At 50.2% G+C, this 27,942-nt stretch overlaps 11 protein-coding genes across 11 annotated transcripts; 3 read left to right on the top strand and 8 right to left on the bottom strand.

Moving 5' to 3' along the window:
* Nucleotides 1-3,994: 3,994 nt before the first annotated feature.
* On the bottom strand, nt 3,995-5,563 carry DSM5745_06900 (SNG1 family protein; the record flags this gene model as incomplete). The annotated part of the gene is made up of 1 exon (XM_026748916.1): nt 3,995-5,563. One exon carries the CDS (start codon nt 5,561-5,563, stop codon nt 3,995-3,997), a length of 1,569 nt encoding a protein of 522 aa, XP_026603220.1.
* Nucleotides 5,564-6,397: 834 nt separating this feature from the next.
* Nucleotides 6,398-7,117, bottom strand: DSM5745_06899 (uncharacterized protein; the record flags this gene model as incomplete). The annotated part of the gene is made up of 1 exon (XM_026748915.1): nt 6,398-7,117. The coding sequence occupies one exon, from the start codon at nt 7,115-7,117 to the stop codon at nt 6,398-6,400; it is 720 nt and encodes a 239-aa protein (XP_026603219.1).
* A 1,462-nt stretch (nt 7,118-8,579) lies between these two features.
* Nucleotides 8,580-12,215, bottom strand: DSM5745_06898 (peroxidase/cytochrome P450 family protein; the record flags this gene model as incomplete). Its single annotated transcript, XM_026748914.1, has 5 exons — nt 8,580-8,614; nt 8,667-8,943; nt 8,992-9,210; nt 9,271-11,968; nt 12,025-12,215. 5 exons carry the CDS (start codon nt 12,213-12,215, stop codon nt 8,580-8,582), a joined length of 3,420 nt encoding a protein of 1,139 aa, XP_026603218.1.
* Nucleotides 12,216-13,137: 922 nt separating this feature from the next.
* Nucleotides 13,138-15,504, top strand: DSM5745_06897 (T6SS phospholipase effector Tle1-like catalytic domain-containing protein; the record flags this gene model as incomplete). Its single annotated transcript, XM_026748913.1, has 4 exons — nt 13,138-13,321; nt 13,381-13,541; nt 13,603-14,974; nt 15,029-15,504. The coding sequence occupies 4 exons, from the start codon at nt 13,138-13,140 to the stop codon at nt 15,502-15,504; spliced, it is 2,193 nt and encodes a 730-aa protein (XP_026603217.1).
* Nucleotides 15,505-15,916: 412 nt separating this feature from the next.
* Nucleotides 15,917-18,190, bottom strand: DSM5745_06896 (uncharacterized protein; the record flags this gene model as incomplete). Its single annotated transcript, XM_026748912.1, has 4 exons — nt 15,917-16,703; nt 16,752-17,579; nt 17,640-17,803; nt 17,849-18,190. 4 exons carry the CDS (start codon nt 18,188-18,190, stop codon nt 15,917-15,919), a joined length of 2,121 nt encoding a protein of 706 aa, XP_026603216.1.
* A 334-nt stretch (nt 18,191-18,524) lies between these two features.
* On the bottom strand, nt 18,525-20,130 carry DSM5745_06895 (uncharacterized protein; the record flags this gene model as incomplete). The annotated part of the gene is made up of 2 exons (XM_026748911.1): nt 18,525-19,083; nt 19,139-20,130. The coding sequence occupies 2 exons, from the start codon at nt 20,128-20,130 to the stop codon at nt 18,525-18,527; spliced, it is 1,551 nt and encodes a 516-aa protein (XP_026603215.1).
* Nucleotides 20,131-20,730: 600 nt separating this feature from the next.
* Nucleotides 20,731-22,191, bottom strand: DSM5745_06894 (Nucleoside phosphorylase; the record flags this gene model as incomplete). The annotated part of the gene is made up of 2 exons (XM_026748910.1): nt 20,731-21,197; nt 21,267-22,191. The coding sequence occupies 2 exons, from the start codon at nt 22,189-22,191 to the stop codon at nt 20,731-20,733; spliced, it is 1,392 nt and encodes a 463-aa protein (XP_026603214.1).
* A 59-nt stretch (nt 22,192-22,250) lies between these two features.
* Nucleotides 22,251-22,808, top strand: DSM5745_06893 (uncharacterized protein; the record flags this gene model as incomplete). Its single annotated transcript, XM_026748909.1, has 2 exons — nt 22,251-22,378; nt 22,448-22,808. 2 exons carry the CDS (start codon nt 22,251-22,253, stop codon nt 22,806-22,808), a joined length of 489 nt encoding a protein of 162 aa, XP_026603213.1.
* Nucleotides 22,809-23,443: 635 nt separating this feature from the next.
* Nucleotides 23,444-24,328, top strand: DSM5745_06892 (SDR family oxidoreductase; the record flags this gene model as incomplete). Its single annotated transcript, XM_026748908.1, has 1 exon — nt 23,444-24,328. One exon carries the CDS (start codon nt 23,444-23,446, stop codon nt 24,326-24,328), a length of 885 nt encoding a protein of 294 aa, XP_026603212.1.
* A 115-nt stretch (nt 24,329-24,443) lies between these two features.
* Nucleotides 24,444-25,567, bottom strand: DSM5745_06891 (uncharacterized protein; the record flags this gene model as incomplete). Its single annotated transcript, XM_026748907.1, has 2 exons — nt 24,444-25,301; nt 25,355-25,567. The coding sequence occupies 2 exons, from the start codon at nt 25,565-25,567 to the stop codon at nt 24,444-24,446; spliced, it is 1,071 nt and encodes a 356-aa protein (XP_026603211.1).
* A 405-nt stretch (nt 25,568-25,972) lies between these two features.
* On the bottom strand, nt 25,973-27,781 carry DSM5745_06890 (Carboxylic ester hydrolase; the record flags this gene model as incomplete). Its single annotated transcript, XM_026748906.1, has 8 exons — nt 25,973-26,142; nt 26,187-26,273; nt 26,322-26,419; nt 26,474-26,601; nt 26,652-27,015; nt 27,067-27,102; nt 27,159-27,236; nt 27,282-27,781. 8 exons carry the CDS (start codon nt 27,779-27,781, stop codon nt 25,973-25,975), a joined length of 1,461 nt encoding a protein of 486 aa, XP_026603210.1.
* Between the last annotated feature and the right edge of the window lie 161 nt (nt 27,782-27,942).

Below are 27,942 nucleotides of genomic sequence, written 5' to 3'. Positions count from 1 at the left end.
AAAAATAAAACCTAGTTTTTAAAAATAAAAAAAAAATAAAAAAACAGCTTTTATAAAGCCTAAAAAAAAACTAATTAATAATACTACTACTTATAAACTAACCGTGACCACTAACCCCCTTTTATAATATTTTTTATAAATTATTAATTAAATATATATGCCTTCTTATGCATAAGAATAAGAATTAATATTTTATAAGTATAAAAAGCTTTAAAGGTAATACTAAGTAACTATTTATAGTTTTTAAGCTAATAATTATTTAATACTAGTTTAAGTTTTATGCAAGGGAGCAGGAACACAATTAATATAAATAGTTATTATACTTTTAGTTAATGCCCTTAAAAATATATTTTATAAAAGTAGGATAATTAAATAATTTTTTTAAAAAAAATATTAATATATTTTATATATTTATAGTTTTATAAAGGTTTTTATTTAGCACATGTTATAAAAATAGCCTTGTAAGTTTATATATATATAATAATTTAAGCTATATTAATAAAGTTATATTAATATACATGCCTTTATACTAGCGCGAAAATTTAATATAATTTATAATTAAATAATAGCTTAGTACTATTATAAAATAGTAATTCTAGTAAAATTAATAAGCTAGTAATTATAAAAAATCTTTTTAAATTAGTTATTATATTTTTAAAAAGTATTATAAACCAGGCTTATACCTAATTTATAATACTTACCTTATTTAAAAATAAGGTATTTTATATTACCCTAGTAAATAGCCCTTTAATAAAGCAGGGTATAATAATAAAAAAGTTACCTGGTAATTATAAATAAGTTAGTAGTAATTTTATAAATAAAAATCTTATAAATAAAAATCTTATAAATAAAAATATGCATAAGCAAGAAGTAAAAAAAACTTTATATATATTAATAAGTAAAAAACTTATAAGTAAAAAAATAAAAATACTTACTAAATATTATAGTAATATAATAACCCTAGTAAGCTTTATATTAACACCGCGAATATATACTATATAAAAAAAAATTAGTAAAAAAGGGCGGCTAGGTATTAAGTAAAACTTACTTATATTAATTAAGCCTAAACTAAATATTAAAACCTTGGCTAGTAGTAAAAGGTAAGATATTAATTAGGTTAAAAATAAAATAAGTAGCAAGAGCTATTTTATAAAATATTATTTATAAAAATAAAAAAAAAATTTATTTTTAATTAACTATATATAAGTTAACTATACTTGTAAAATAAAATTTATAATAATAAAATTAGGATTTTATAAAATAAAGTTAAGAGCTTGGGAGCAAGGTTAAAAACTTATAAATAAATAATTAAGGCTTGTGGGCAGGCAGGGTTAAGGGCTTATAAATAAGTAAAAATAAAAGCTAGTAAACAAGTAATTAAAGCTTATAAGTAAGTAAAAGTTTATAAAAAGGTAAAGGCAAAACTTTATTTTTATAAAAATTTAAAGCTTATAAGGTATATTTTTAAAGCTTAAAAATTTATAAAACTTTTTTATAAGGCATGATAGCCAAGCAAGTAAATATTAATATAAAGGGTATATAAAATATATAAAGTACCTAGCAGGAAATAAGTAAAAGCAAAAAATTTAAAATATATAAGTAAGTATTATATTACTTAAGGTATTAAAAAATTTTACAAGCTATTTTAGTTAGTAAGCTAGTAAAAAAAAGGCTTGTAAAATATATTTATATAATAAAAAAAATAAAAAAGGCTAATAAAAGGGTATACTTATAAAAAGCAAGCAGCTTATTTATAAAAAAAGTTATAAAAAAAAGTGATTAAATAAAAGCTTTAATATTAAGCTTACTTAAAAAAAAACGCGGAATAATAATATTTTATAAATACTAAAAATAATTATAACTTGTGAAAAGGCAAAAACACTATAAATATTAACTTTTTATAAGAATTATAAAAAAAATAAATAAAAAAAATTTAGTTAAAAAATAAGGTATAGCTACCGCTTTTATATAAGCCTAAAATATTAAAATAGTTATAAACTTTAAATTAATATACCTATAAAAAATTAATAATACTTACAAGCATGCTTATATTTTATATAAAATTTTAATATTATTAAAAAGGGGCTTCGCGGAATAAAACCTAATATATTTAAAAAAAATACTAGTAAAGTTAGCTATATAAAAAAAAGGTATAGGTAAAATATACTTTTTTTACTATATATAGTAAAATTTTTTTATAAAGGTTTTTAGTATACTAACAGGGGTTTTTTAAAAATATTTTATAAGTTATATATTTTTATTTATTTACAAGGCCTTAAAAAACTAAGGCCGTGAAAGGGGGGGGGGTAGTTATAAGGCCTATTATATTATATATAGCCCTTTTACAAGACTTAAAAATATTTATAAATAGCTTTACTTATAAATAGCTAAGTTAGCCTTTAGGTGTTAATTTAATATATACTAAGAATATTTAGCCTTTGCAAGGCTAGAGATTTAAACCTTAGTATTAATTTTAATATTTTTATTTTTTTTAAATTACTATTTATAAACCTTTTTTAGGTGTATTACACCCTATCACACTATTTATAAATCCCTAAGGCCAAGGACCTTATAGTATTATATAGGTTATATCTTTATAATTTATTATAAATAATATTTTTAAATATAGGGATTATTAGTAATTAATACCTAATTTTATATATATAATAATAAAGTTACTAGCATGCTTTAAAAATTAAAAATAATAATTAAAAAGCTTTTTAGGGTATTATGCTACTAGCTTTATATATATAATATTTTAGTAATTTAATATATATAAATAACCTTTATTATTTTTAAATTAAGTATTTTAAGTATTATACTAGCTTATAAATTAATATATAATATATTTATAATAATCCCCTAAATATATAAGTATTAAAAAATAAGCTAATGAATAAACTAATTAATAAAAATATTTTTATAAAGGCCTAGCTCCTAAAGCCTAACTTTTTAAAAGTAATACTTATTATAAGCAGGATATATAGCTTATATAAATCAATATATTATGTTATTTAAGTTAAATGATAAAAAAGTACCTTCATAATTATTTACTTAGTATAAATAATAACCTTTATAAATTTAAAGCCTTATTAAGTAATATTATAATTAAAGCTTATATTAAAATATTTAATCCTATATTACTAGCTAATATTAAAATTATTATATAGTAATTTTAGGTGTTATTACAAGTATTTTTAATATAAAAATACTAAGCTTACTTACTCCTATAAAATAAGTAAAAACCTTAAATACTTAGTTTTTTATTAATACTTTAAATAATAATTTTTATAATAGCCTTAATACCCTATAATACCCCTAATTACTAAGGGTAAAGCCTTAAAGTACCTTTAAAAACTAAATGTTAAAAACTTAATATTTTTATTTAGAGTTATAAATTTTTATTAATTTATTTACCCTTGCTAAGGTTTTTTATGCCCTAGCAAGCTAAAAAATTACTAGGCCTAGTATTAAATAATTTTTTAACCCTTTTTTTATTTTACTATATTTTTATACCCTTTTTTAATATAACTGGCTTTAAATATATATATATAGTTTTTATAAAAGGCTGGTTTTTATAACCTATAATAGTTAAATTTTTAAATATATAATAAATAATATCTATTAATAGCTATTTATAAAAATAATAAGTAAAAAATACATATCTAGCCCATAAGCTTTAGTAAAAGTTACCTTTTAAAATAAAAAGCCTGCCTATATATAATTTAAATAAGTTATTTACCTAATAGCAGCACGCCCCCATACCCTAAGGGAGGTCTAAAATAATAGGCGTACGCTACTACTACCACTACCTAATAGGAGACTCAGGCTTCACCTACAACGCTCTCTCTGTTTGGTCATCATTTTTCAGTTAAGTGAATTCGCATGTCTATTTAACTTCAGGGTGTAAAATATCAGAAGAATTTATTTATCGATGCAAGAACCGCCCCTACACCCATCCATATGCTTCCACTGCAACAAATGCAAAATACAACTACCGCAACGTAAAGGCCGGCCCAATCGACTCTTTCCTCCGCGCACTCGCCTGTTCGATGTTCATCTGCGACGTCGCCCGCCAAAGCCGTCCCGTAAGCTCCGCACGATCCGGCACACCCTCCTCAACACTTGAGCTCGATGCCCGCCGACCCTCACCTTCACCCGCATCAAAGTCATCGACATCCTCATCCGGCGCTATCCTGCTCTCCTTGCTCTGCGTTGGCGACAGCGCCAACGGAGCCGGGACCCGACTAGTCGTCCTCGTGCACTCTGCAACCGCTGTGGCGATCTTCTCCTGCCAGCTCTTCTCCTCGCGCTCTGCCGCGACGACGGCGTAGTGCGCGCGGCGGTAGACCCCGAGGGCGCTGAGGATCCCGCTCGATAGTTCATATGCAAATAGCACCGGGAGAGCGTAGTTTAGCTGCGGGTTGCACCCACCGGACCAGATATCGATAAAGATATTGTAGACTGCATGGGCGGGCAGCGCGTAGCCCCATTTGTACAAGGCGGGCGAGAGCTCAAAGGGTACGAGGATCGAGGCGACATTGAGCACGACCCATGATATCAGGGCCATGGGAACATAGGGTTGGGGCAGCCAGACGGCGACGACGTCCAGCGTGAGGAAGTTCAGGTGGGCGAAGAGCCACATCGTTATCCAGGAGAGCGCCCACTGGTTTCCGTTGACCTCCCACCCGGAGCGGAAGGCCCAGACTGCGCCGATTGCGCAGATGGAGCCGGCGAGGGTGTACAGGGCGGAGATGAGGAAGCGGAAGAAGATCATGCGGAGAGGCTTGACCCGGCCGAAGAGGCCGAATTGTCCGTAGAGACCGTTGACAGTCGCGAGGAAAAAGAATTCTTGGATCAGGATGAGGATAATGACGAGGGTATTGTAGATGAGGCGGGAGCCCTGGGCTGTGGGCTGGAGGTTGTCTTGGGCGAGTTGCCAGGGATTCGAGTACGCAGCCACAGCGGCGGGACTGGAGGTATCGAGAGACTGCACGGCGCCGGTGCCATTTATTCGCACGTAGGCAACACGGGCAGCTTCGACAAGTGTCCTGACCTGTCGGTCAAGAGAGTCGATGGTCGTTGGATACCGGGCCTGGTTCCAGATCCATGTGAGGACGTCGCGGTTGTTGTAGGAAGAGGCCGAATCGGCATCGCTTAGTGCAGCTGCCAAGCGATCAGAAGCACCGGCAGAGATGTAGAGGGCCCCCCAGTAGTCAATGTCGCACACGGCCGAGCGCAGATCCTGAGGCTGAGAATAATCCGCAGGCGACTGTTCGCTGAGGGTGAAAAAGGTGTCGGCGCGCAGCCCATCATACGCCTGGCGGACAGCATCCCCAACAACACCCCCATCGTAGTCGACAAAGGCGACATTCAGGTGGTGAAAGTGGTCATTCAGCTGATACAGCGAGCCGAAGATATACGAGAACAGCGAGAGGAAGAGCAAGGTTAAGATGACTCCAAAGACGGTGGCGGTTCGAAGGACGGCGAATCGCGACTTTCGGAGGCCCGAATCAGATAGACTGACGCGCCGCTCCTTGGCTTTCGGATAGAGAGGCTTCATTTGGAGTCTGACAGATGAATCGAAGATGAATAATGACCAAAGGAGGAGGGGAAGAGGATTTAATGGTGGCTGCAGGTCAGGTGACCATTTATCAGCATCAAATCAGCATCACTCATCATGACCATGCACACATTCTGACCAATAAGGACTGAATGTACATATTCTGATCAATGAGTCTGACATGACCTGAGATGGAGGTGAGGCATGGCGAAATCGTACTCGAGCACTGCTCGCATCGCCCAAGTCAGGGTTGGAGGTGTCACTCGCACACTGTCGATTACTCTGACTCCATCATTAATTAACTTGCCAAACGTGCTGTTGACAACACTCAATCGAGCCCAGTCCAGCATGCAAAGCATCCACTCGGCACTGTTCCCACCGAACCCAAGATCATTGGAAGTCATCGCACGGTAGGTGCTGATCTCTAGACTGTTAGGGTCGCATCAACCTAATGTTAATCCGCCTTTAGTCGCACTGCACCAGTTGCTCGGGTCGGATCATCGGGCAAGGGGGTATAAGCATGTGTGAAAGCCATTATCAGCATGTCTGTGTATGCTATCTCCATGCTATCTCCATGCTTGACGGCGGATTGCGTAAAGCCCTTCGTGGCTGGAACCAAGAAAGTAGTTATTCGGAGGGTTGGGTCTTGATGCGCGATGCATCATAGGTAAGATCGCATCGGGCTTCGCAAGAGATGGTGCAGATGTCTAAATCGTACGCGCTCTGACGCTTTGACCAGTTTGGATCTTGTCAATATGCTGCGTAGTTCAGTGTAAAAATTGTTCGTAACAATGATAAACAGTTCCCGATTTAGAGATAGCCAATATACACAACCTATAACTCGTCCGGCGTTGCGAGATGGCCCATAGCACGAAACAACCGCATGGTCTTGGACTCCTGCCGGGCACATAACACCACTCCCCGTGCGCTGAGATGGTCCGTGATGGACTGATAGACCCTATCCTCTTCTGCCCGATGTACCTTGACTTCCAGCTCCATGAGGTGCAGGGACTGGACAGTCACATCGTCCAACACAGCCTCGTATCCTTCAATGCGCAGTTTTTTCCACTTGGGATTTGAATACAGCCCGTAGCCAACGAGATTCTCCCAGGCAACGTCGTTCTGAATCTCCTCCGCGAACTGCCTTTGCTCCGCACTCCAGAGGTGGGTTCCGTTAACAGGAGCTTGTCGCTTGCATACAAAGGTAATGTCATCGCCATAATGATCCCACCGACACAGTTCGGCGTGGTCGGGCACACGTGGTTTCCCTTCCTCTGTTGCCAACTGCACCTTCACGACCGAGATCTCCTGGCCACCGCGAACCTTGGTCCGAAACATGAGTCCGTTGGGCGTATACCGTGGGGGATAGGCATCGTAGTAGGTAATCGGGTCGAGTTTGTCAGGGTCGCGGGCTACATGGCCTAACTTGGCCAATACAGCTTCCGGATCTGTATCGCATATCGACCATTGAAGGCTGGCTTGATCTTTGCGTTTGGGCAAACAGCTGGAAGGAACGAGGAGATAGAGTAGCATAACGAGGTGGAAAGGCTTCATGGTCGGTTGGGTCAGCTCGCAGAGTTGGGTGGAGGAGAGAAGGGCTTATCGCATTTCGCAGCTTAATATTGAGTTCTTTACTTGCTACTGCGGACTTGGATTTACTCCTTTTACTCCGAATGGTGAATGTCAGATGCCCAAGTGACGTAACCACAATTCTGTACAACAGATCGGCACAAGCAGTCACACGGTCGCAGGAAGTTGGGAACTGAGAACTTGGTATTCTGTCACACAATCTCTTGAAATGAGCGCATCATTGCTGCTCCGGACTTTATTGGCTGTGACTTTGTTGCGTGACTTCATTTAGTCTGCCGTCTCCGGGGGAGAGCCAGCCTACCACAACCACATATATCCTGTAGATACAGGTAAAACGCGATGATCTTCAGAAACCTTTTGGCGGAAGAGGATGTTATAATGTTGATCGCTGACAGAGATGAGAAGCATTCGTCGGGCGACGAGCCATACGCGTTATGGAGTGATGGTGTCAGCCAAGCAGAATCCCGTGTACAGGACGGAATACCAGCGCCTAGCAGAATAATCGTCAGCTAACTTTCTGTTTCCTTCGCGTTTAGTACCTCTTGTGGCCCTATCGACACATTGCCATTGTGGCAGTCCAGAAGCCAAGTCCGTCTGTTCGGACGACCTGGCGAGAAGGGGATCGCGAACCACGAAATAGATGGGCAAGACAGTATCGATATCAAACTAACTTTCTGATCGTGCGCCTCTAGCTGCCAGTCCTTACTAACCTATTTACTAATGAAAGAAAGCAAGGAAGTTCCAATTCAACTGTCCTCCAGTATCTGATACATCGAGAGCCGAGCTTCCCCACCAATGTATGTTCCCTGGAATGCAATACATGTATACAAACCTTTGGAACGGCACCTGTCTTACTATCCAAACATATAGGCAACAAGCTTTCCAACAGCCCTAAAGTTTAGCTGGCGGGGATAGGCAATCGAAGGTGGGCTTGAACTTAACAATGTCAACATCCACGATGGATCGGGCGAAAAGGAAGCTGCGTCGGGGATCAGAAAGCCTGTCCGATGAATTGAGAAGCCCGGTCGGAGGCTCAGGACGGAGTAGTTGGTCAATCCTACAATTCCGGAGTCACACTGCATGGCGAACACATGAACCTCTCCGGGCAAGCTGGCATGTGTGGCTGCCTGACGCCAGCAATTCACTCCATCAGCCAGCCTCAATGTTTGGCCGCAGGTTCCTTTGCATGAACATGAGCAGGGGTAACCTTGTCTGACCCACCGTTGCTTCTGCTGGAATAGGCGCCCGGGGACGATCCTTCAGTACTGAATGAGGTGCATGTCTCCAGTGGCCAGAGAATGTTGAAGGAGGGGAATTAAAAAAGCCGTTCGCATTCTACGGTAGAGATACGCTATCTGTATAACAGTTCTTCACATCGCATCCAGATCAACCCTAAACGCCGCTACAGCATACCCCCGCCCCAGTTTTACTTCTCCCGGCCGTCGAACTGCAGCTTCCACGCTATTCGATGTTAGAAAAACAAAGCAAGCGGGGTTGTCGGGTCAAAACTCACTGCTGACTTCGAAACCCAAGTGCGACCAACTCTCATCGAGATATGCCTTCTCGGTTCCAATGTGGATCGTCTTGACCTGGCCCAGCTCGCCGGCTGCCGGACGCAACTGCTTCAGGCCAGCTGCGAGCTTCACGAGCCCTGTCATGAAGGCGAGCGCGACACCCTTGGCTACGCACTCGTGCTGGCCGTAGCTGAATGCACTCACACCATTCGCCTGGCGCTTTGGGTCGAACTTATTGGGATTCGGGACCTCTGCTCCGTTGCGTCCAGCCTCGCCCTGAATATAGTCAGACGCTACGTTACCGCTCCAGGGACTGAAACTTACAAGCATCATGACAACCGGGCTGCCCGGTTGTATCACCTTGCCTTCGAGCTCTGTCCGCTGCGTCGCAATGCGGACATTGCGCTGGGAGCTCGTCAGCCGCTGAGCCTCGAGCACATAGCTCTGAAGTGTGCTGTCTTCGCCTCTTCGAGCCAGGCTCTGCACTTCCGTCCAGATGGGGGCATTCTCGGGACGCAGGAAAAATTGCAGGACTTCGTAGAACTAGTCGAAACACACAGTCAACCAAAGCGATCACGCAATCACCCCCAAAAGGGCACTCACCGAAGTGACGGGGACGCCAATCCCGCCAAAGGCTGTCAGCCACAGAGTATCAACAACCTGCTCGGCAGAGGTTCCTTGGTCAAGAAGCCCCTCCACGAGCCTGTAGCCGCAGGACCGCAGGGAGTCTTTTCTGATGGGGGCCCTGCGCGAAAGGTTGCCAGCGGACGATGAAATCGCGAATGAGCCGAAAAGAAAAAGGAAAACCATCGAGATATAGTACTGAATCAAGGTCCAAGCGGAAGTGAAACTGAATTCCGCCCCGCGGCCGACAACAACCTCGTCGACCAACTTTCGAGTCGAGTCGACGACCACCTTCGCGCCCTCCTGGGCCCGTCGGCGACGGTTCCACGCCTCGCCGGGGTCATTGTTATTGACGCCCCAGGTCCGGATGGCAAGCAAATGGCGATAGAGCGCAGCGGCACTCAAAGTCCCGGCTGGGTTCTCGTCCGACCGCACATCAAAGCAGAAAAGGTCGCCGAGGAGCCGTGCATTCAGCGGAATGGCCACGTCGCGGATCAGATTGATCTGATGCAGGCCTTCCCTGAGAGTGAATGTTTTTCTCTCCAGCAGCTCCGCACCCACCTGCTCAACGAGCCTGTGCACCGCGCGGTGCAAGTTCGGGATCTGGCCGAGCACCTTGGTGAAAGCAGTGCGGTGGGCGTGGTTCCGGGGCTCGTCGCCCGCCAGCATGAACCAGCTGACATCCTTCGTGCCCGGGAACAAGGCACTGAGGGGATGCAGCCAAGGAACGGCGAACTGCTTGGGGTTGCGCAGGACTTGCTTGATGGCTGCGTTGGTGAAGACCACGACGGGCTTTGCCGGCGGCTTGGGGTCGGCCAGGGTGTACTGGGCCAGGGTTCCGATCTCCCTGGCGATCTGCTCGTTGGCGGCTTTGGTGTACATGGGCTGCATGACGGCCACCGAGTTGAACGGGAACCAGCCTGGAACGCCGCGCTGGATGAGCTTGTATAGCATGGACCCGCCCAGCGTCTTGTTATCCGAGTGCACTTCGTTATACCCCCAGTTGGTCAGGTTGGCGGCCGTGAACTCCAGGGTGTTGAAGCGATCGGAGCGGACCAGGGTGACCGCGTCGGAGAGCACAGCGCGGCCGACTGAATACGTCGGGCAGATGCCACACCCTGCGCTGCGGACGGGCTTGATGTCTTCGATCATGAGGCCGGGGTACAGCTCCACCATGTCCGGGTCTTGGTACAGCTTCTCGAGGAGGTCGGCGATATCAGGGTTTGAGTTGATCTCGGTGAACCGCTCGTACCGCTTCAGTCCGAAGAACTCGCGGAATTCGTTCAGGGAGGCAACCTGCCACTTGCGTGCCTGGTGGATGCCGAGCACTTCAACGATCTTGAGCGCTTTGGGGACCATTCGAGCACCGAAGGACCCGGCAGGGTCATCCATCGCCTCCTTCAGAATCCGCACAAGGTCTTCGTCTCGGAACATCCCGTTCTGCTGGCGCTCAAGTCCGTCGAAGGTTCGAGTGCTTGGGTCTTTTGGGATGCTCTGGTCATACCGGCGCAGGGCTTGACCGACCTCCATGTGGCTGACATTGACCAGATCATCTGCCGTGCGACCGGGGAACAGCTTGAGGAAGAAATTGTTGATCCAGCGCTCGTCCTTCTTCGAGATGCACGAATGGAAGCGGTACAGCAGATTGAACTCGACGCTGACCTGGTTGCCACTGCCTCGGGGCACGCCGCCACTGCCAGCTCGCTCGCCGATCTCAACCCGCGGGTCCAGCGTCCAGTCACTCTTCGAGTGATGCGTGTTGGTGATTGCACGGAGGTAGTCATGCAAGCAGATGTTGACATACAGCCCGCCAACGATCAGCCGAGCGGTATTGAACAGATCGTGGTCCTGCTTGGCGACTGCGCGGGCCTTGTCTTCGGCGCTTGCATTGGCGGGAAACACCAACGTGAACCGCCCATGCTCGTTGATCTTCAGCAAGACATCGGCAACATAGTTATGGAAGCGGCTGTACAGGACCAGCATGACGTTGACGCCCGGCGGCTGTCCGATCAGGCGTCGCTCGTGGAAGGTATCGGGCTTCAGCTTGCCCTCCTTCATCGTGCGGATCTCCAGCTGGTCTTTGAGCGAGGACCCGTACAGCGGCGCCAGATCGAGATAGGACGAGACGTCCGACTTGTTGGCGTCGGCGGGGCTGGTGCGGAAGATGTCGTGGATGATGATGGATGCGTGGTAGAAGAGCATCGACGAGATGCCGGCCGGATTCTCTCGATAGGTCGTCTCATCCCGCGCCATCAGGAGGTCGAACAGCAGGCCTGCGTCGGGCTTGACACCGTGGAGGCTCTTGAGCGGACTGACCGACTTGGCATATTGCGACCCTGCCTTGCCCAGGTTCGGCTCGAGGATGTTGTTGAAGCTCCCGTCGGGCGTTCGGTACTGGTGTTCTCCATTGCCCGCTGGTGAGATATGCTCTCGCAGCCTGACACTGCTGTCTGGGGCCGTGAACTCGATCGCATTGATGGGCTCACCGGTGTCCCGCCTGTGGTGCAGTGTTTCCTTGGGGTTGACGACGTCGTACTTGACGTCGCTGCCGGCATAGCTCTGGGGCGGATGCTGGAGGTTGTTCCAAAGCGTTTCAATCAGCCTGTTGGTGAAGACAGCTCGGAGATTCGATTTCGAAGGCAGGGAGGTCAGAATGTTGATGAGAAGTTCGGTCGTGCTGCCGACGTCAGTGGGGATCACCAGACAATGCCATGTAAGTAAGGGTTGGCTTACCCTTTCTTATCATCGAGGGGTTCTCCCTTCTGCGATAGTCCTCTGACAAGGCCTGCGAGCTCTGCTGCAGACACCTGTCTTCGAATACCGACATAGCTTTTCACAATCTCGACAGGGCGAGTCAGAACGCTGTTCCACTTCTGTCGAGCACCCTCACCATCGCCGGTCGGAAATCCCTCTTCGGACGACATGGAGATGGTTGAGATTTCGCAGCGTAAAAGAGCCTATGCAGGGATGGCAGGTACGGAGGCCGCGACTCTCTTCTTATGCGTTTTCTTATTCTACGCGATATGAACGGGTTGGCGCTCTCTCGAAGAGTCGAACTCCTCCCACCCTGCAACACGGTCATGGACACAAATCAAATCAATGGTATTGGATGCCCGACGATGCATGCAAACCACAGATACGACGCCCGCCTTTGCCCGTCACTGCAGCAAGCAAACACACATCCTCCTATGAGAGGCCGCGGGGTATACGCGGTGCTAGAGCTGCATGTTTGTCCTTTTCCTCTCAACTGCAGTACTCCACCAGTTCTGCCCAATGCTCAGGTATTTGATAGGTCCAAGGTTACACGAACTATAGGATACGAATATATGGCGTGCATGATTGGTCGTGCTGTCTCTCTCAGCCAGCCCTCACTTCAGCCAGCCCGAGTCCACCACAGCCAGCCTCCCTTCCGCGGAAGTCCCAGGGCTCGGGCACACCGAAGGACGATGTTTTCAGCGCGCCATGGTTCGACCAACTCAGCGTCTTCTATCTGCGTGACGAGATGCGGATGCGCTCCAGATGGGAGGCGCATTGCCTTCAGCTGGGATTGGGACATCCTCATTGATGCGGTCCAACAAACCGAAGAGGCTTTTGATTCGTATTCAACACGACAAACCCACACAGGTGCTGGCTCCGATCATCGGGTACCCCGGACTGCGGTTGGAGCGGCAGGAGAAACAGCCCCAAGCCCAAGAAGAGATTCAACCTGGCAAATAAATAAAGCCTCTCACAGAGTTTCTCTCTTCCTTCAACGCGTTACTAGGACTGTGACCATTTAGAGGCGCTTCGTCGCTTACCTCCTCCTCGCGCATCACCTTCATTCTCCTCTCTCAACCCACCAAAGGAATGGCCAGCATGCAGCAGCAAAACGGTCTGCAGAGCTCTGGACCAGCCAAAGAGCCAGTCAAGCTCGTGCTCTGCTTCGACGGCACTGGCAACACCTTCAGCGGATCGAATGCCGATACCAATGTGGTCAAACTCTTGAGCATGCTCGATCGCACTCATCCTAAGCAGTACCATTATTACCAGAGTACGTCCGCCTTGCCACTCCTGGAAGCTTCGTTCTCACTTGATGTCTCTCGATGCCAGCCGGCATTGGCACCTACAGTATCAACGAGACCTCGGTGAACAAGCGCTGGTTCTGGGACAAGTGGAGCACGATTGTGAGAACCATCGATCAGGGCTATGCCACCACCTTTGACGCACATGTCATAGCCGGCTATCGGTTTCTGATGCAGTACTATGAGTCGGTAAGTGGATCCATCGATGCTCTGCTATTCTCCCACCATTGCTAATGCTGTGCTCGTTCAGGGAGCCAAGATCTATATGTTTGGCTTCAGCCGTGGCGCGTACACGGCCAAGTTCCTGGCGCGCATGATCAGCACCGTCGGTCTTCTCTGCAAGGGAAACGAGGAGATGGTCCCGTTTGCGTACCTTCTCTACCAGCGCTATCTGGCAGGAGAACTGCATAATCGCACCGTTGAACAGAAGGAAGAGCTCAAGAAAGCCAAGACGCTCGACCAACTGATCAAAACCGTCAGCATCGAACAGTTCACAAACGGCATCTTGAGCCAAATGCCAACCAGTGCCGGAATCGAGAAGCTCCAGGTCGCGAGCATGTCGGGCGACCAGATCACGAACCTCTACGACCAGCTCCAGAGAACTGTGACGACCGCGCCAGGCAAGCTGGATGTGTCGAAATTGACCCAGCAGCTCCAGAACACCGATCCCACTGAGATGGCTTCGAAGCTGTTCGACCAGCTCCGAGAGACTATCCCAATGGAGCAACTGACGAACGGCGCGTGGCTCGACTGGTTCAAAAAGACGTTCAGCTTTCGGCAACCGGCGAAGGCCAAGCCAGCAGTACAGGGCCCTCCGAAACTGATAGATGTGCAGGAACTGGAAGCCAGGCGAGACGAGACGGAGCAACGCGAAAAAGACGGGCAGGCGTTCTCCGGCAATTCGATCGATGTCGACAAGACGAAGGAGGCGTTCGACGAGCTCAAAGCATTCAGCCAGACGTTCTGCCGCGAGGAAACAGGCAAAGACGGCAAGGGGAGGAACATCAAGGTGTACTTCCTCGGCCTCTGGGATTGCGTGAGCTCTGTTGCCGTGCTGGAGCAGAAGGCGCCCTTCCCCGTCGAGGTCGTTGGGACCGCGCACTATGTCCGGCACGCGGTGGCCGTCGATGAGCGCCGCGTCAAGTTCAAAGCGGCGCTGCTCGCCCAGGATATCCTCGATACGAAGGATACGGACGATGAAGACATCAAGGAGGTCTGGTTTCCCGGTGGCCACGGCGACGTTGGCGGTGGTTGGCCTGCTGGGGACGGTCGGCGCTCCGTGGCCGACGAGAAGAGGCCGAATCCCAGCCACTGGAGCCCCTGGCAGTACATGCAGAGGCTCTGGTCGCTCTATAAGCTCGAGGGGCCCAGCAATACCCATGGAGCCGAGCTGCAGATGAGCGATATCCCACTCGCCTGGATGATCGATGAGCTTGAGCTTGTAGGGCAAAAGAACCCACTGGCGGCGGTCAAATGGAGCTCCAAAGTCGACCGGTTCAAAAGGAATCTCCATAAATGGTTCCACGACAAAGACCGATTTGCCATAGGGGGGTTCGTGCATGACTCGCTGTCGTTCGGCCTGGGGACCGACTTCTTCACCGTGCTACTGTGGAAATTCCTGGGTAAGCCCCTTCATCACCTTCATCACCTCGATGGAACGTAGACTAATTGCGCAGAGTACTGGCCCCTCACGACCCGCTGGGAACTGGCATGGACGGACAGCCGGCCGCTGTGGGAGAACGTCCGCTTCCCCCTGAACGAGGGCGGCTCCCGCGACATGCCCTTTGATGCCGTCCTCCACGAGTCAGTCGTTCGACGCCTTGACCAGGACCCCTTGTATAACCCGACGAACTGTAACGGACGGGGGACATCCATCTGCGTCAGGCGCAACAACACCCGTCCGGCCCAGGAGTCCGCGATCGATCCTAAACATCAGACGTACAAGTTTGCACATGTGGCACTTGAAGGCACTGCCGCAGACCTCACAGACAGGGGCCATCATTCCCGTTGGATAGGCCTGATGCTTGTCGTAGGCGTGGTCTTGCTCGTTCTGGCCTTTGTACTTCTCCGCTCATTCACCTTCGCCAGGAAACGGGCGGTCCTGTGGGTTCTTTCTGGTCTGGACCTGGACATGTTGGCTGCCAGGGCTTAAGACGAACAATCATCTCTCAGGAGTAGCTCTATGATCTACTATATACATTCTCTTACTGGCGGTTATAGCAACTTCTTGGTTAATGTCGTCCTGGATTCATATTCCTCCAGGGAACTTTGCTGTAGCTCCCTGGCAGACTTTAGCTTCGTATACAGAGTATTGGTCTTGAAATCGTAGCGGCATACTACTACTGCACATCGACTCTTCGCTCAGTAATCTCATTTGGGACAGGGATGGAAACAAATGGTCAGTATTATCTACGCCCGTGTGAGCACTTGTCACACCTTCGGATCAATTCATTTTGAGCCCTTTTTGTAGCCATCTCATTGATGGCAGCATTGGGACACTCCTTTTCAGGATGATATCTGGATGGCTCTAGCTTAAAGGTTGGCTGGGTGGCCGCCAGGGTCGGTTACTGGTATATCCTCCCCTCTTCAGGAACCTCCACCTCCTCAGAGGTAAAGGTACAATGCCCAATCTCACCAGAAACAGGCACAGCGCCCCATTGCAGCGGCAGATATTCCATCCTCTCACCACTAACATTCCGCCCCAATCCCTCCTCGTCCAAATTCGCATCAAACCGCGGATGACAAGCAACCGCCATCGCCAAACTACAGCTCCCAGCAATGGGGATCCCAGTTCCAGACGAGAACTTCCTAAACCCCATCCAAACCAGACAACCAAGCATAACAACTGCAACCGCGATAGAACTCACCACTGCAACAGGGTTATACCCGCATGTGATCAGGTCGCGGTCTGTTGACCGTCTCCACCGGAGATCATACGCTTCGATCCCGACGAGGAATAGACTCTGTGAAATCAGCCAGTGCAGGATCGCAGATGCCAGCATGAGTGGTAGCGCGTAGCGGTACGGCAGGGAGAGGAAATAGCTGCTCCGTTGGTGGGACTGCGGGTTCCAGGATACTCGGAGGGGCTTTCGTGTTAGGGCGTAGCTGGACCATTCCGTAGCAAGGCAGATAGCCGTCATTATGCTGTTGAAGCTGAAGTAGAGGATGGAGAAGAGGAGTTGCGGGGTGTTTGCTATCATGGTGTTCGATATCAGGGATGTTGGCCAGCCGGACCCCTTGATGAGCGCTTGGGCGTTGATCGACCCGAATTCGGCGTCCCAGACTGCGGAGCCATCGAATCTGTGAGCGTGGATCAGGAGAGCAATGCAGATCACAATGGCTATTAGCCAGCTGGAGAGATTGTCAGCTGAAGACATCCATATCGGGATACGAACCTACCATACTGAAATAGTCGCCCATTGGCAACGAGACGCAGCGGCATGTCTTCTCCTCGTCCTCTTGGTGTAGGCCAAAGGTGTAAAGGCTGGTGGAACCCGCGGTGCTGAGTTGACTGTTTTCTGGACTTGTTGCGCAGACAACAAGCATCGACCCCGGGTGTATTTGTCTGGCTTATGCAGAAAGGAAGCCACAGCATCTCCCGTGGTCAGGATCGGAACTCCACTCATCATAACAGCCATATAGCACAGTATAACAGCCTTGACGGCATTGACAGCGATTACGACGATCGTCAGCGGCAGGGAATACTGCAGCTTGCAGAGTTTGGGAACATTAACAGCGAGACATGCGTCCACGCGGTACGTGCGATCATCGTCGTCGCCCGCGTACACAACCCAGGTGTTGTTGTTCGCGGCCGACTGGATGCTGGGTAGATATGCGCTGCACCAATTCCAAGAGTTGTCCTGGCACATCCAGCCGTATGGGTCGCCGAAGGGCAGGTCGGCCTCGGGGCCGGCCAGGGGTCTGTAAACCATTTGGTCGCCCACGTAGTCGTACTGATTTGGCGAGCTCACATTGTCTGTTACTAGCAGCAGGTCGCCGTGCTTTGTCTGGAAGGTTGTTGCGTAGGCATTGACGCACGCAGGGCCATCCAGTTGTTCCAAACTTCCGTTTTGTGCTCCGCTGTAGAGACGTCGGAATGCGGTGGTGTGCTCCTCGCTTAGCTGGCCTGCATTCAGGTCTGCTAGAGGCGTGGTGCCTAGAGAATCGTGGCCAGCAAAGATTGTGTACGGATAGGCTGCGGTCGTTGAGAAGATCGTGGAGTTGTACCTGCATTTGGACCACAACGTTAGGAGCTTAGGAGTGCTGCTCATGGACGGGGACGCTTACACAAGGTGCAGAGGAAGCGACGATAGCGCCAGACAGATCCAGAGAAGCGTCCGTTTTGTGGGGATGTAGGAAAGATTCCGTAGGCTCGGCACGCCGATATCAAGGTAGCTGCCTTGTTTATGCACCTGGTCGATATCCCTTCGGGTGGGCGCGCAGAGGCATTGCTACGGTCGGTAAGCAATAGCTTAAGCCAGGGGAATGTAGCGCACCATCCCGTAATTACTTGCACCCAGCAGAGTCGTGCTGAGGACATTGATCAGAAGATGCAGCCCGGTGCTTAACCGCTTCACTCGGTCGCAATCGCCTTCGTACAGAACACCGCGGTTGTCCGCCAGTTGATGCCTCGCAACAGCCCATAGTAGAAAGCCAAGGTTGAAGGAAAGAACAAGAATGCATGCAGCGGCTGCTAAGGAAAGCGTAAACTTCCAGCCCGTGTACCATCGATGCAGCCGACCATGTCTAGGCTGCCCTTTCTCATCCTCATCACTGCGATCATCAGAATGCATCAAAAATTGCTCATGCTGCGCTTGCAGATGCGGATCAGGGTCCATTTTGGAGATGAAAAAGAAAAGACCGTTGCAGAAATATTTGGCGCCCGGGCAATCTATATCAACCCCAAGGCTGGCACTTGGCAGGGGCCAAAGCGACCCCAAGCCCTGCCTGCCAACGAATCAGCTTCAGGCAATGAAGAGCAATCTAATCTCCTACTGTTGGACAAAAGGTGGACGGGACCCCTGCTTATCATTCCAATCGATTCGTGCATGTCTGATTGAGTGCCATTGCCCTGTGCAGGTCATGCCTGCTTTACAGGCTTCCAATTACAATTGTCATTGAAGGACCATTTCATAATAGATCATAGCAACTGTCCTCTCATTTCTGCTAAACTTAGAGTACTTGCTTTTCACTTAGACTGCTGGCCCCGCTTTCCTTGCGCCACTTAGGCCCGCGTACATACACCAGACCCAATGCCGGCATGGCCAGCATCATCAGTAACCCAAGAATGGTAAAGGACCACCCCCAGCCGATGCCGGACAGCATGTAGTCAATGACTGCAGCTGCAATGGCACCGAGCCAGCATCTAACCAGATCCGCTGCCCCCTGAGTTGCCACGGCCTGGGCTGGGTAGAGGTCGATCAGCAGCGTGTAGATAGTCCCCAGCAACGGATTTCCACCCAGGCCAATCAATGCTTGCAGGGTCAATGAAACCGCAAGTGACTGGCCTGTTTCCACCATCCAGCCATACGTGATAAGGGATAATGCCGCCAGGAGCGCGAACGGAATCGCAACTTGCAGTCTCGCAACCTCGTAAGGGAAGTCGATGGGCTGTTCAGGCGTTGAATCTGACTTGAGACTCTGGTACTGTTGTTTCTGGATGCGTCGGTAGTTGATATCAACTAGTTTGCCGCCAATGATTGAACCAATGCCGCCGGCGATTCCGTATGGTCTGTGTGTCAATGTGATCAGCGGTGGAGGTCGTGATCTGCAGGAAATATACGTACAAGAAGGAAAAGCCAACCTCGAGCGTACTGAGCCCGTACAGACTGTTGAAGTGACTTCCGGTGGTTGCCCACATGGATGTGACGCCTGAGTAGAAAAGACTGGTAAAGATGACCAGAATCAAAGCGTCCTTCTCGGCGAGAATGGTGAACGCTCTGAGGATTTGTGCCACCTTGATTCGTTCCTGTTGAGGCTTTTCTGACGGCCCTTGTGCGTCTGCCTGTTTCGAGCTTGCTTGCAGACGCCGTTGAACATTCTCCACCATTGGCCGCCTCCACCATCCTTTTGGCTCAATGGAACCGTTCCCGACGATATTGCGAGCCGTCTCAGGGATGACCACGAAGTAGGCGACCAGGGCTGTACCGCTCCCAATGGCGAGGAACCAAAAGATGCTTCTCCACCCCAAGCTGGGCTCCAACAGGCCTCCGATAACTGGTCCGAACGCAAATGCTCCCATCACACAGCCCTGCAAAGGGCCGATGAATCGACCTCGTTCCGCCGGAGATGAGATATCGGCCGCAACTGCAAAGCCGAATGGAATGGCGCAGCTGCTTCCAACACTCTGCAGGCATCGGAGGATGATCAGCGCGACATAGCTGTTTTGCAGAGCGAGGCCGATATTGGCCGCGGTGTAGATGACCAGCGTGAACATCCATGCCATCCGCCGCCCTTGGAGATCGGACAGCGCAGACATTAGAGCCGGGGTGATGCCTTGAAAAATTGAGAAGACGGTGACAAGTAGGTTCATCTGCGTCGTCGTCACGCTGTACTTGTCCTGGAGAATGGGAAGGACGGGCAGCACGATGTTGGTCGGGACCATGGTGATGACCATGGCGAGGCTGGTCATGCACATGATGAAGATCTTTCGCCGGGTGCTCGTGATGCAGTACGGCTCGTTGGAGGTCACGGACTCTGCTGATGAAGCCACTTGCTTGGTGCCATCTTTCTGCTCAGGAACGAATGATGTCGGGCTCATCAGATCGTGGGCAGGCATCGTGGTGACGGGTCCTGGCGGTCCGTTGCGGGAGAGCTGCGTCCTGACATGCCAGAAGTTTGCCAAACGCTCCTTATTAAATGTGTCTCAGAGCCCCTGGCCGAGAGGCACCGAGTGGCTACCGAAGTAAAAAAGTTCGCATTGCAAAAAATTGAGATCGGACAAGCGATCCGTGGGTGCGTGACGGTTGGGCTGCCAGTAGAAGCTCACAGAAACCAGCGCCACTGCAGATATCATATCGCCACGCTCGCATTGTGGAGAAAGGTACGCAACTCAGAGTGCCACCACTTCCACCAGACAACCCTGGATCGACGGGTTTCGCGAAGGCTCGGGACGAGGTCCCCAATCGAGTGCGGAAATGCGAGCATGGGTTGCCCCGCCTGCTGCACGGCCCATCATAGAAAGGGTCTTCATTATCCAAGCTTTATGTCAAGGCCAGTGCTGTTGGGAATAAGGCCTTGGTATTTGCCACCTCGACGACCGTCGATGGGAAACGACGCTGCGTGGGGAGAAGAGTTTACAGAGGCACTACGGCAAACAAGACGACAATATCATGACTGTCCAGTATTTGCACTGAATCCCGTTCATTTCTTGAAGTGATCATTCAACATCTCTGTCCAAGAACTCGAGAATCGCCCACAGGTTGAGGATGCCCATGTTGATCTCCGGCACTCCTGCATTCTCCCAGCCGTTGATCCACCCCATGTTATGGTGGAACAGACTGTTCAGATACTGCCGGTTGTGGCCCGAGTAATTTGGACGCGGCGTCTTCCTCTGAACAATATTCACCCTAAAGGTCAGCCTGTTCCGGGCAAAAAAGGCGTTCATCATCTCTGCTGTCTTCGGCCTTGCCTCCACCCACCACTGGGGATGGATTGCCAGCAGCTGTGTCAGCAGCGTGTTGATCTCAGCTCGCCAGTACTCCGGGTTCTGGATCAGTCGTGGGATAATCTCGGCGCCTCTGATCGTTCCCAGATAAACACCGCCGAGGTCACTGTGGTCGATCGCGACCGGTGTTGTTGACCGCGACGGTCGAGGGGAGGGAACGGCAGCCGCTCCCAGCAGGTCTGGATACAGAAGCAATCGCTGTCAGCACTCCTCTAACATAGGCGCCGTTGGAAGAAGACGGCACGCACCTGAAGAAAGCGTATCGCGCACGGTGCGGATCTGGTCGACGTGGCTGACGGAGGTGACCAGCAGCAGCTCTTTGGCATAGGCCGCCGCGGTGGCTGCTGCGTACCCCTGCCAGTCCTTGTTCTTATGGGAGTCCGCATAGTCGCAGACACCGCGAATCACCAGGCATGGATAGTTGTTCATCAGTCCCGCGGCTTCCATCTCGACGCAATAGACCCCCAGCTCTTGGCCGAGCCTGTCCCGCAGCCGGCTGTCTCGCACCACCTGGTCGGCTGAGGCGATCAGGCCGTAGTGGACAACCGGTACGCTGTCGCTGCGATCTGCACGAGAAACACACCTGTCGACGTCACAGGCTTCGCACGGTTTCGAGCTCAGCCCGGTCGGTACATGGTCGTAATCAGCCGCATACAGACGATCCTCCTGACTCGGCCGGGCAAAGGTACCACGGGCTTGGGCTGAGAGCTTGTGTTCAAGCTCCGCCAGAAGCCTGACGAATCTCTTGCGGCCGATGAGGTGGTTTGCCTGCAATTTCGACATGGCCGTCAGGAGGATCTGCGGTGGCCGATTCAGCATGCCCGTCCGCTGGAACTCGCCGCCGGTCAGCGCCTTGCCCAAGTCATACTGGATCACCCCGCCGTGGATGCTGGTCGGCTTGCTGACAACCACATCGCCCAGTCGAATGCCCGCCTCTTCACGGGGAACACCGCCCCCTAGTCCGACCATCAAGCCCAGTTTGATGGACGGAAAGCTTGACAACAGCTGCGTTGCGACGGCAGTGGCGGGCGCGATGCCATATTCGCCATAGGGCAGGCATGCGATCACGACATGATGTTTTCCGATGCTTCCGAGCGTGTAGGCGTTGTGGTCATTCACCTGCACCGGTAAGTCCTCGTGGATTTCGTCCAGGAAGGCCTGGGCGGCTGCCATCTCGAGAGGCAGGGCACAGATCCATCCGACGGTGTAATCATCGTGTGACAAAGTCCGCGATGTCGCCATGGAAGATCTCTGTTCTCAGCGGACTCGCTGATGCGGCGGTTGGGGTCGGATGGCTGAGGCTGAACCGGGCGTTGGAGAAGAATCGGATGGAATTTCAGTTGCAGACTAGACACTTCTGGTTAGTGCTTACTGTATAAACAGTCTCCAAGCGATGAGTTCACAGATAGAGGGGTAGGCACTCTTTTAGCGTACCAGCAGGCATGGTGGAATCTTCCACCTCGCCGACCGTATTATCCCGGATGCAAAGTGGGCAGTCCAAGCACCGCATCGCTCTTCACCGGGACATCTGCATATTCCTGGCTTTGACAGGGTACAGGGAGAGGAATGGCCCGGCAGCAACGGCGTGGTACCGGTATGCAGTGCTGACGGCAGAGGTCTTCAGGACATTGGCCATGTGCTCGGTCTCGTACCAGGCAACGAATGCCTCCGAGGAGATCCTCGGTGCGGAGCGAGCCCTCGACGTTACGTGCAGCAAGCCCTGTGTTGAAGCCATTGTTCCTATCTCTACCATGGAACCTGTCAAGAATGAATGTCGAGCCCTCGGTTAAAGTGGGGATTTATGCAGGTACTCTTGTGCCAGCCAATGCTATGCTTTCGCAAGTCCTGCAGCTTTGCAGAGTCCTGTTCTTGCTGTGCATTGCCTTGTGGCAGCTTATAGTTCGTGGTGCTGCGGCAGATCAAGCCCTGATAGCCGCGGCCCAGGGACATTGGCACACTCGACAAGCGTCTCACGTCATTGACTCTTTTCAAAGCTTAAGTGCTATTGAAAGAGGGTTCTCGGTGATTGATTGGCTTTGCCATCGTCCGAGCCTGATGCAGTTGGCCATTATACCCGCTATCTTCACGCATTGTCCGGGATTCAAGGAAACCTGATCATTTCGAGCGGCGTTGACTATTCGAGGGCTTCCCTCGACTCCTAATCCATTGACTGCCAAGCAGACAATGCACTGCAGATTATCGAGGGCAGATATTGTTCTGCGCCCGGCATCCCCCGCGGGACCAAGCGTGGGCTCTTTGTCCTGCACGCCACCGGAAACCCTAAGCTGAAGCTGTTGTTGTATTGTTGTTCCTCCTATTCTTCTCTTTTGAAATATGATGCCTCTCTTCGCTCCTTCCTCGCTGCTCTTCATCCTGCCGCTACGCTCTCCTCGTGATCGACCTGTCTTATCCTCAACCTAAAGAAATGCCGTCCAAGCGCAGTATCCTCATCACCGGGTGCTCTGATGGCAGCCTCGGTGCTGCTCTCGCCCTCCAATTCCACAAAGCCGGATGGCGCGTCTTTGCATCGGCTCGCAACCCGGCCAAGCTCAAGCATTCCGTAAGTGCCGGCATCGAGACGGTCCTCCTCGACACCCTCTCCGACGACTCCATCCAGGCCTGCGTGGCCGAAGTCGAAAAACTGACCGGTGGCTCCCTTGACGCTTTGATCAACAATGCCGGTGGCGGATACTCCATGCCGCTCATGGACATTGAGATCCAAAAGGGCCGCGATCTCTTCGAGCTCAACGTGTGGTCTCTCATCACCGTCACACGCGCCTTCCTCCCACTCCTCATGGAGTCGACTCACGACGACGGCGCCCTGCTCATCATGCACACCTCCATCTCCGGAGTCGTCACCAGCACCGGCCCCTTTGCCGGATGCTACAATGCCTCCAAGGCCGCCGCATCCAGCCTCACCGAGACGCTGCGGTTGGAACTCGAGCCGTTCGGCATCCGGGTCATCAATCTAGTGACGGGCGCAGTGCAATCGACCTTCCACGACAACGCGCCCCACCCAACCTTGCCGCCCAACTCGCTCTACAATGTGGCCAAGAAAGAGGTGGAGAGCGCGATGGTCAACGAGCAAGTCGAGCACGACACCGACGCGAATGTGTGGGCCAAGGACGTGGTCAAGGACATGAGCAAGCGGCGCCCGGCGCTCTGGATCTGGCGCGGCAGGCTGGCGCTCAACGCCTGGATTGCGACATTCTGCCCGATTGGATCGTTTGATGGCATGATGAAGAGGTGGGTTGGGTTGGACGTGGTGGAGAAGAATTGGAAGCAGCAGCAGAAGTCGGTCTCGGGCTAGAGAAGAGGTCTGGTCAGAGGGCAGTGTGTATCTAGCTACGGAAGAATATAGTCAGTCGTTACCGATTGTATGTTCAGATTCGTTACATTCCATAGTTACATGATGTACATTCAATTCATGCGAGGCACGGTCTCCCCCACAAGGCGTGGCATCGAGCGCTCTGGAGGATGTTCTCCGTATGCCCCATTTCTTCTTCCACCGTCGTATTGGAGTCGTCGCCCTTTGCGTTCACAAGACTCGATCCACCGACTTTCTCGGACGGGATGTAGTGTCGGAAGAGTTCTGGTAGGACCGAAATGCAGGTGAGATTGCGCTCCCTGCATCCGTTCATCAACGAGATATCAAAGGCCTCGTCTTTACCCGCTCCAACATCCAGCAGCACATTCCGAGCACCGGCTTTGGTCAATGCATATGCAAAGGTACATATCGGAGCGCCAGAATAGAAAACCGCCCGGCGACCTTCGGGCAGGCGATCCACCGGTGCTTTCCCAAGGCCAACGTACTGCTCCGCCGAGATGACAGTCTCATCGTCGATAAAGACAGTCTCGAAATCGTGATCCCAGGTTTCCGCGCAGAGTCCGACCCAAAGAACATCCCATGATTGACCGTATGGCGTCGTCTCGACATTCTCGTCCTTTGTCTTCGTCAATCGCCGGACAGCCTCGGCAACCCCGACCATCTGCTCCTTTATCGACACATCCCAGTCAACATCGTCTTCGACGATCAAGGAGGTTTCGAAATCCGACTGAACAACATGTTTTATCAGATCGAGATGCGCTACCCAGGCGAGGGCGGAACCATGATTGGGGTGTCTTGCGTCCTCGGGGCCCAGCCCGGCAAAGGCATCGACGAGTTCTGGGTTGATGGGAGGTTGCGGGGGTATTTGGATGTCCAGGCCGGTCAATTGCGCGGCTGCTTGAAGACCAGTCGTGCGCCAGGAAGGAAATGGGGAGAGGGCGAGGATTGCTTCGAACTAGGAGCATTATAGTCAGCATTCAGGCAGATCAGGAACGCGAAGAGACTCACGCCCAAGGTTGCATTTCCCGCGCCGGGGAATGCTGGAACAGGAGTGATGGAAGTGGTGTTGTCAGCAGAGAGAGAATGCGATTGCGCAACGACTCGAGGCCGATATTGACTCGAGAGCAGATAGAGCATCCACAGCAAAGTCACGGCGGGCGCAACGCAGAGATACCATCGCCAGCGCACTGCAAAGGCCCAAGCAGCAGCAGACCGAGACATCTCGAGGCACGCGGGGGGGATGGGATGAGAGAAAGGTTGAGAGAGGCCCCAAGGGTACAGTTGGAGGCTAAATAGCAGCAGCCACTCACAGTGAATGCAGCGCCCACATGCCTGTCAAGACTTCTTGGCGCGGCAGCCAAGATTGTCGAGCTGCTGTCGATCGCAATTAGGTATTCACTCCTGAGAGTGACTGGAATGTGAAGAATTGAAAGAAGCGTTGAGTGCTACGGTGACGTTGCTGTCCGTGGTGGTGCCACCGTCCCAGACTCCCAACAGCCGACCCAAACTCTACAGAGACAACCACTTCTGGGTTTTTACATATCTTGCAGATATGCAACTATTCTGCATTGAACAGAGCTGTATCATGGATTATGATCTCAATTGTCTGCGTAGGTACCCTAATCGCTAGGCACACTCCCAATCGACCAGCTCCGCACCAGCCCCAAGCTGATTGATTGTCCCATTCGCCGCAAACACTGCCATTGTTTTGCTATTCAATTGATCCTTTGGCCAGGTGAACCCGTATCGGTTGGTTGGGTCGACTGACGAGTTTCGCGCAAACGCGAGCCAGAGGTCTGTTCGGTCAGCATCAACACCGGATTACGAGACAGTGGCTCACCCTGCATCGCATAACCAACTTCATACTCGTACTGCGTCGAGTTGCCCCGGTATTCCCAGTGCGTGTTGAAGATGAGTGGCAGTTCGGCTGTGAGAGTCAGGAATGGTCAGAATATATATCGGGACCGACACTCACCACTGTGAGCAGCACCAACCCACGGCAGCGGCGAGATGTTGCTGAAGTTGCCCGAGTAGAGATACCGGTACGTCGTGAATCCATTCTCGATGCGGTTTCTATTGATCTCCGATAAGCAAACTTGCTGGCCTTTATTGTTGGCGTTCGCCTACCTGACTTCGCTGGCCACAGGGCAGGTGATGGCCGACAACCCAATCTCGTAGTTCTCGCGACTCTCGCCACTGGCATTGAAAGTGCCAAAGGAAGCCCCTTCATTGGCATTGTTTCCGGTGATCATGGGCTAAGGGACCAGTCAGTCGGCTAGTCATGCTTTCTTCCTAGTAGACTTACCAGGTTAGCCAGAAGACCTGCCCGGGCTCGCTCCGTCACATTGGCAAAACGAGTGACATTGTCCGCGACCGGAGAGAACGAGATGCTGGAGGTGTTCGACACAAGTTGAGCGAGCGTCGAAGCATTCACTTTCTGCATGCATCTCAGTTCATCGGCAGCATTGAGGCCACCGCATCCAGCAAGCCCAGCGAGGTAGGTGAAGTTGCTGTGGGCGTAATCAAAAGGCGTAGATATGATGTTGGCGCCTCCAGAATCTGCGATCAGTCCGCTCACTATCGGGTCGAAAGGGTATGCATAGGAGTAGAGTCCGACGGAACCGGCTCCTGCAGACTGGCCCCAGAGGACCATCCGACTTGGGTCGCCGCTAGTATCAAGATTAACTCAATCAACTATGGCCAGGATGTTGTATACGAACTTGAACCTGGCGATGTTATCGCGGCACCATTCCACCCTGTTAACGACACTGGTTAGATCCTCAAGGCTTGGAATTGGTCAAGGAGTACGAACGCGAGTCGCTGGTCTAGCAAACCCACGTTGAGGTATTGCCCTTTGGCATTCGGCTGACCGAAGATATTGACGCGGTATCTAGTTCATCAGTCATGCTCAACGTTTGATTGGAGGTATACTGACGCGATTGTTACAACGATGTGGCTCTGGGTACTCTGAACCCATTTGTCGGGGATCTTGTACAGAGAGTTGGTGCCGCCACTGGTATACCCGCCTCCGTGCACATAGATGAAGACTGGCAGGTTCTTCTCGGTCGGATTGAGCGGAGCATAGACATTGAGGTACAGACAATCCTCGCTCTGGCCCCCGTTGATCAGAAACTCGTGGAGGTACTCGGTGTACAATGTCGGCACTGAGCTGGTTTGCTGCATGCATGCTGGTTGGTAGGCCGTGGTAATCAAATCTCCAGCATAATGCTTTCGCACGGGAGGAAGAAAGCGAAGAGTGTCGACAGGGGGCTCTGCAAAAGGCACACCTAGCCACTGAGCGACATCTGGGGCTGCGGAATTGATGAAACCGGTAACTCGACCGCTTGTTGTCTGGACTCTAAGTTGACTCTGTGGAGTAGCAAGCGTTTGAGCACCGACTATAAGACCCGTCAGGGCTGCAGCTGTTACTTTCATGGTGGGTATATCGAGTAGGATGCTGCAGATGATCTGGTTGTTACCTTGCGTAGACGCAGGCCTTTTATAGCTTTTGAGAAAACTCCACGGCTATGGAATGACCCATAGCAATCGCCGGATGAAAGCTGAGGGTTCATTCCCCCGGACAAAGGGTCCTCAAT

Source organism: Aspergillus mulundensis (genome assembly GCF_003369625.1).
Source record: "Aspergillus mulundensis strain DSM 5745 chromosome Unknown scaffold_6, whole genome shotgun sequence".
Classification (NCBI taxonomy): domain Eukaryota; kingdom Fungi; phylum Ascomycota; class Eurotiomycetes; order Eurotiales; family Aspergillaceae; genus Aspergillus; species Aspergillus mulundensis.
The sequence above is the reverse complement of the archived record's forward strand: the minus strand, read 5'-3'. Positions and strand labels throughout refer to the sequence as shown.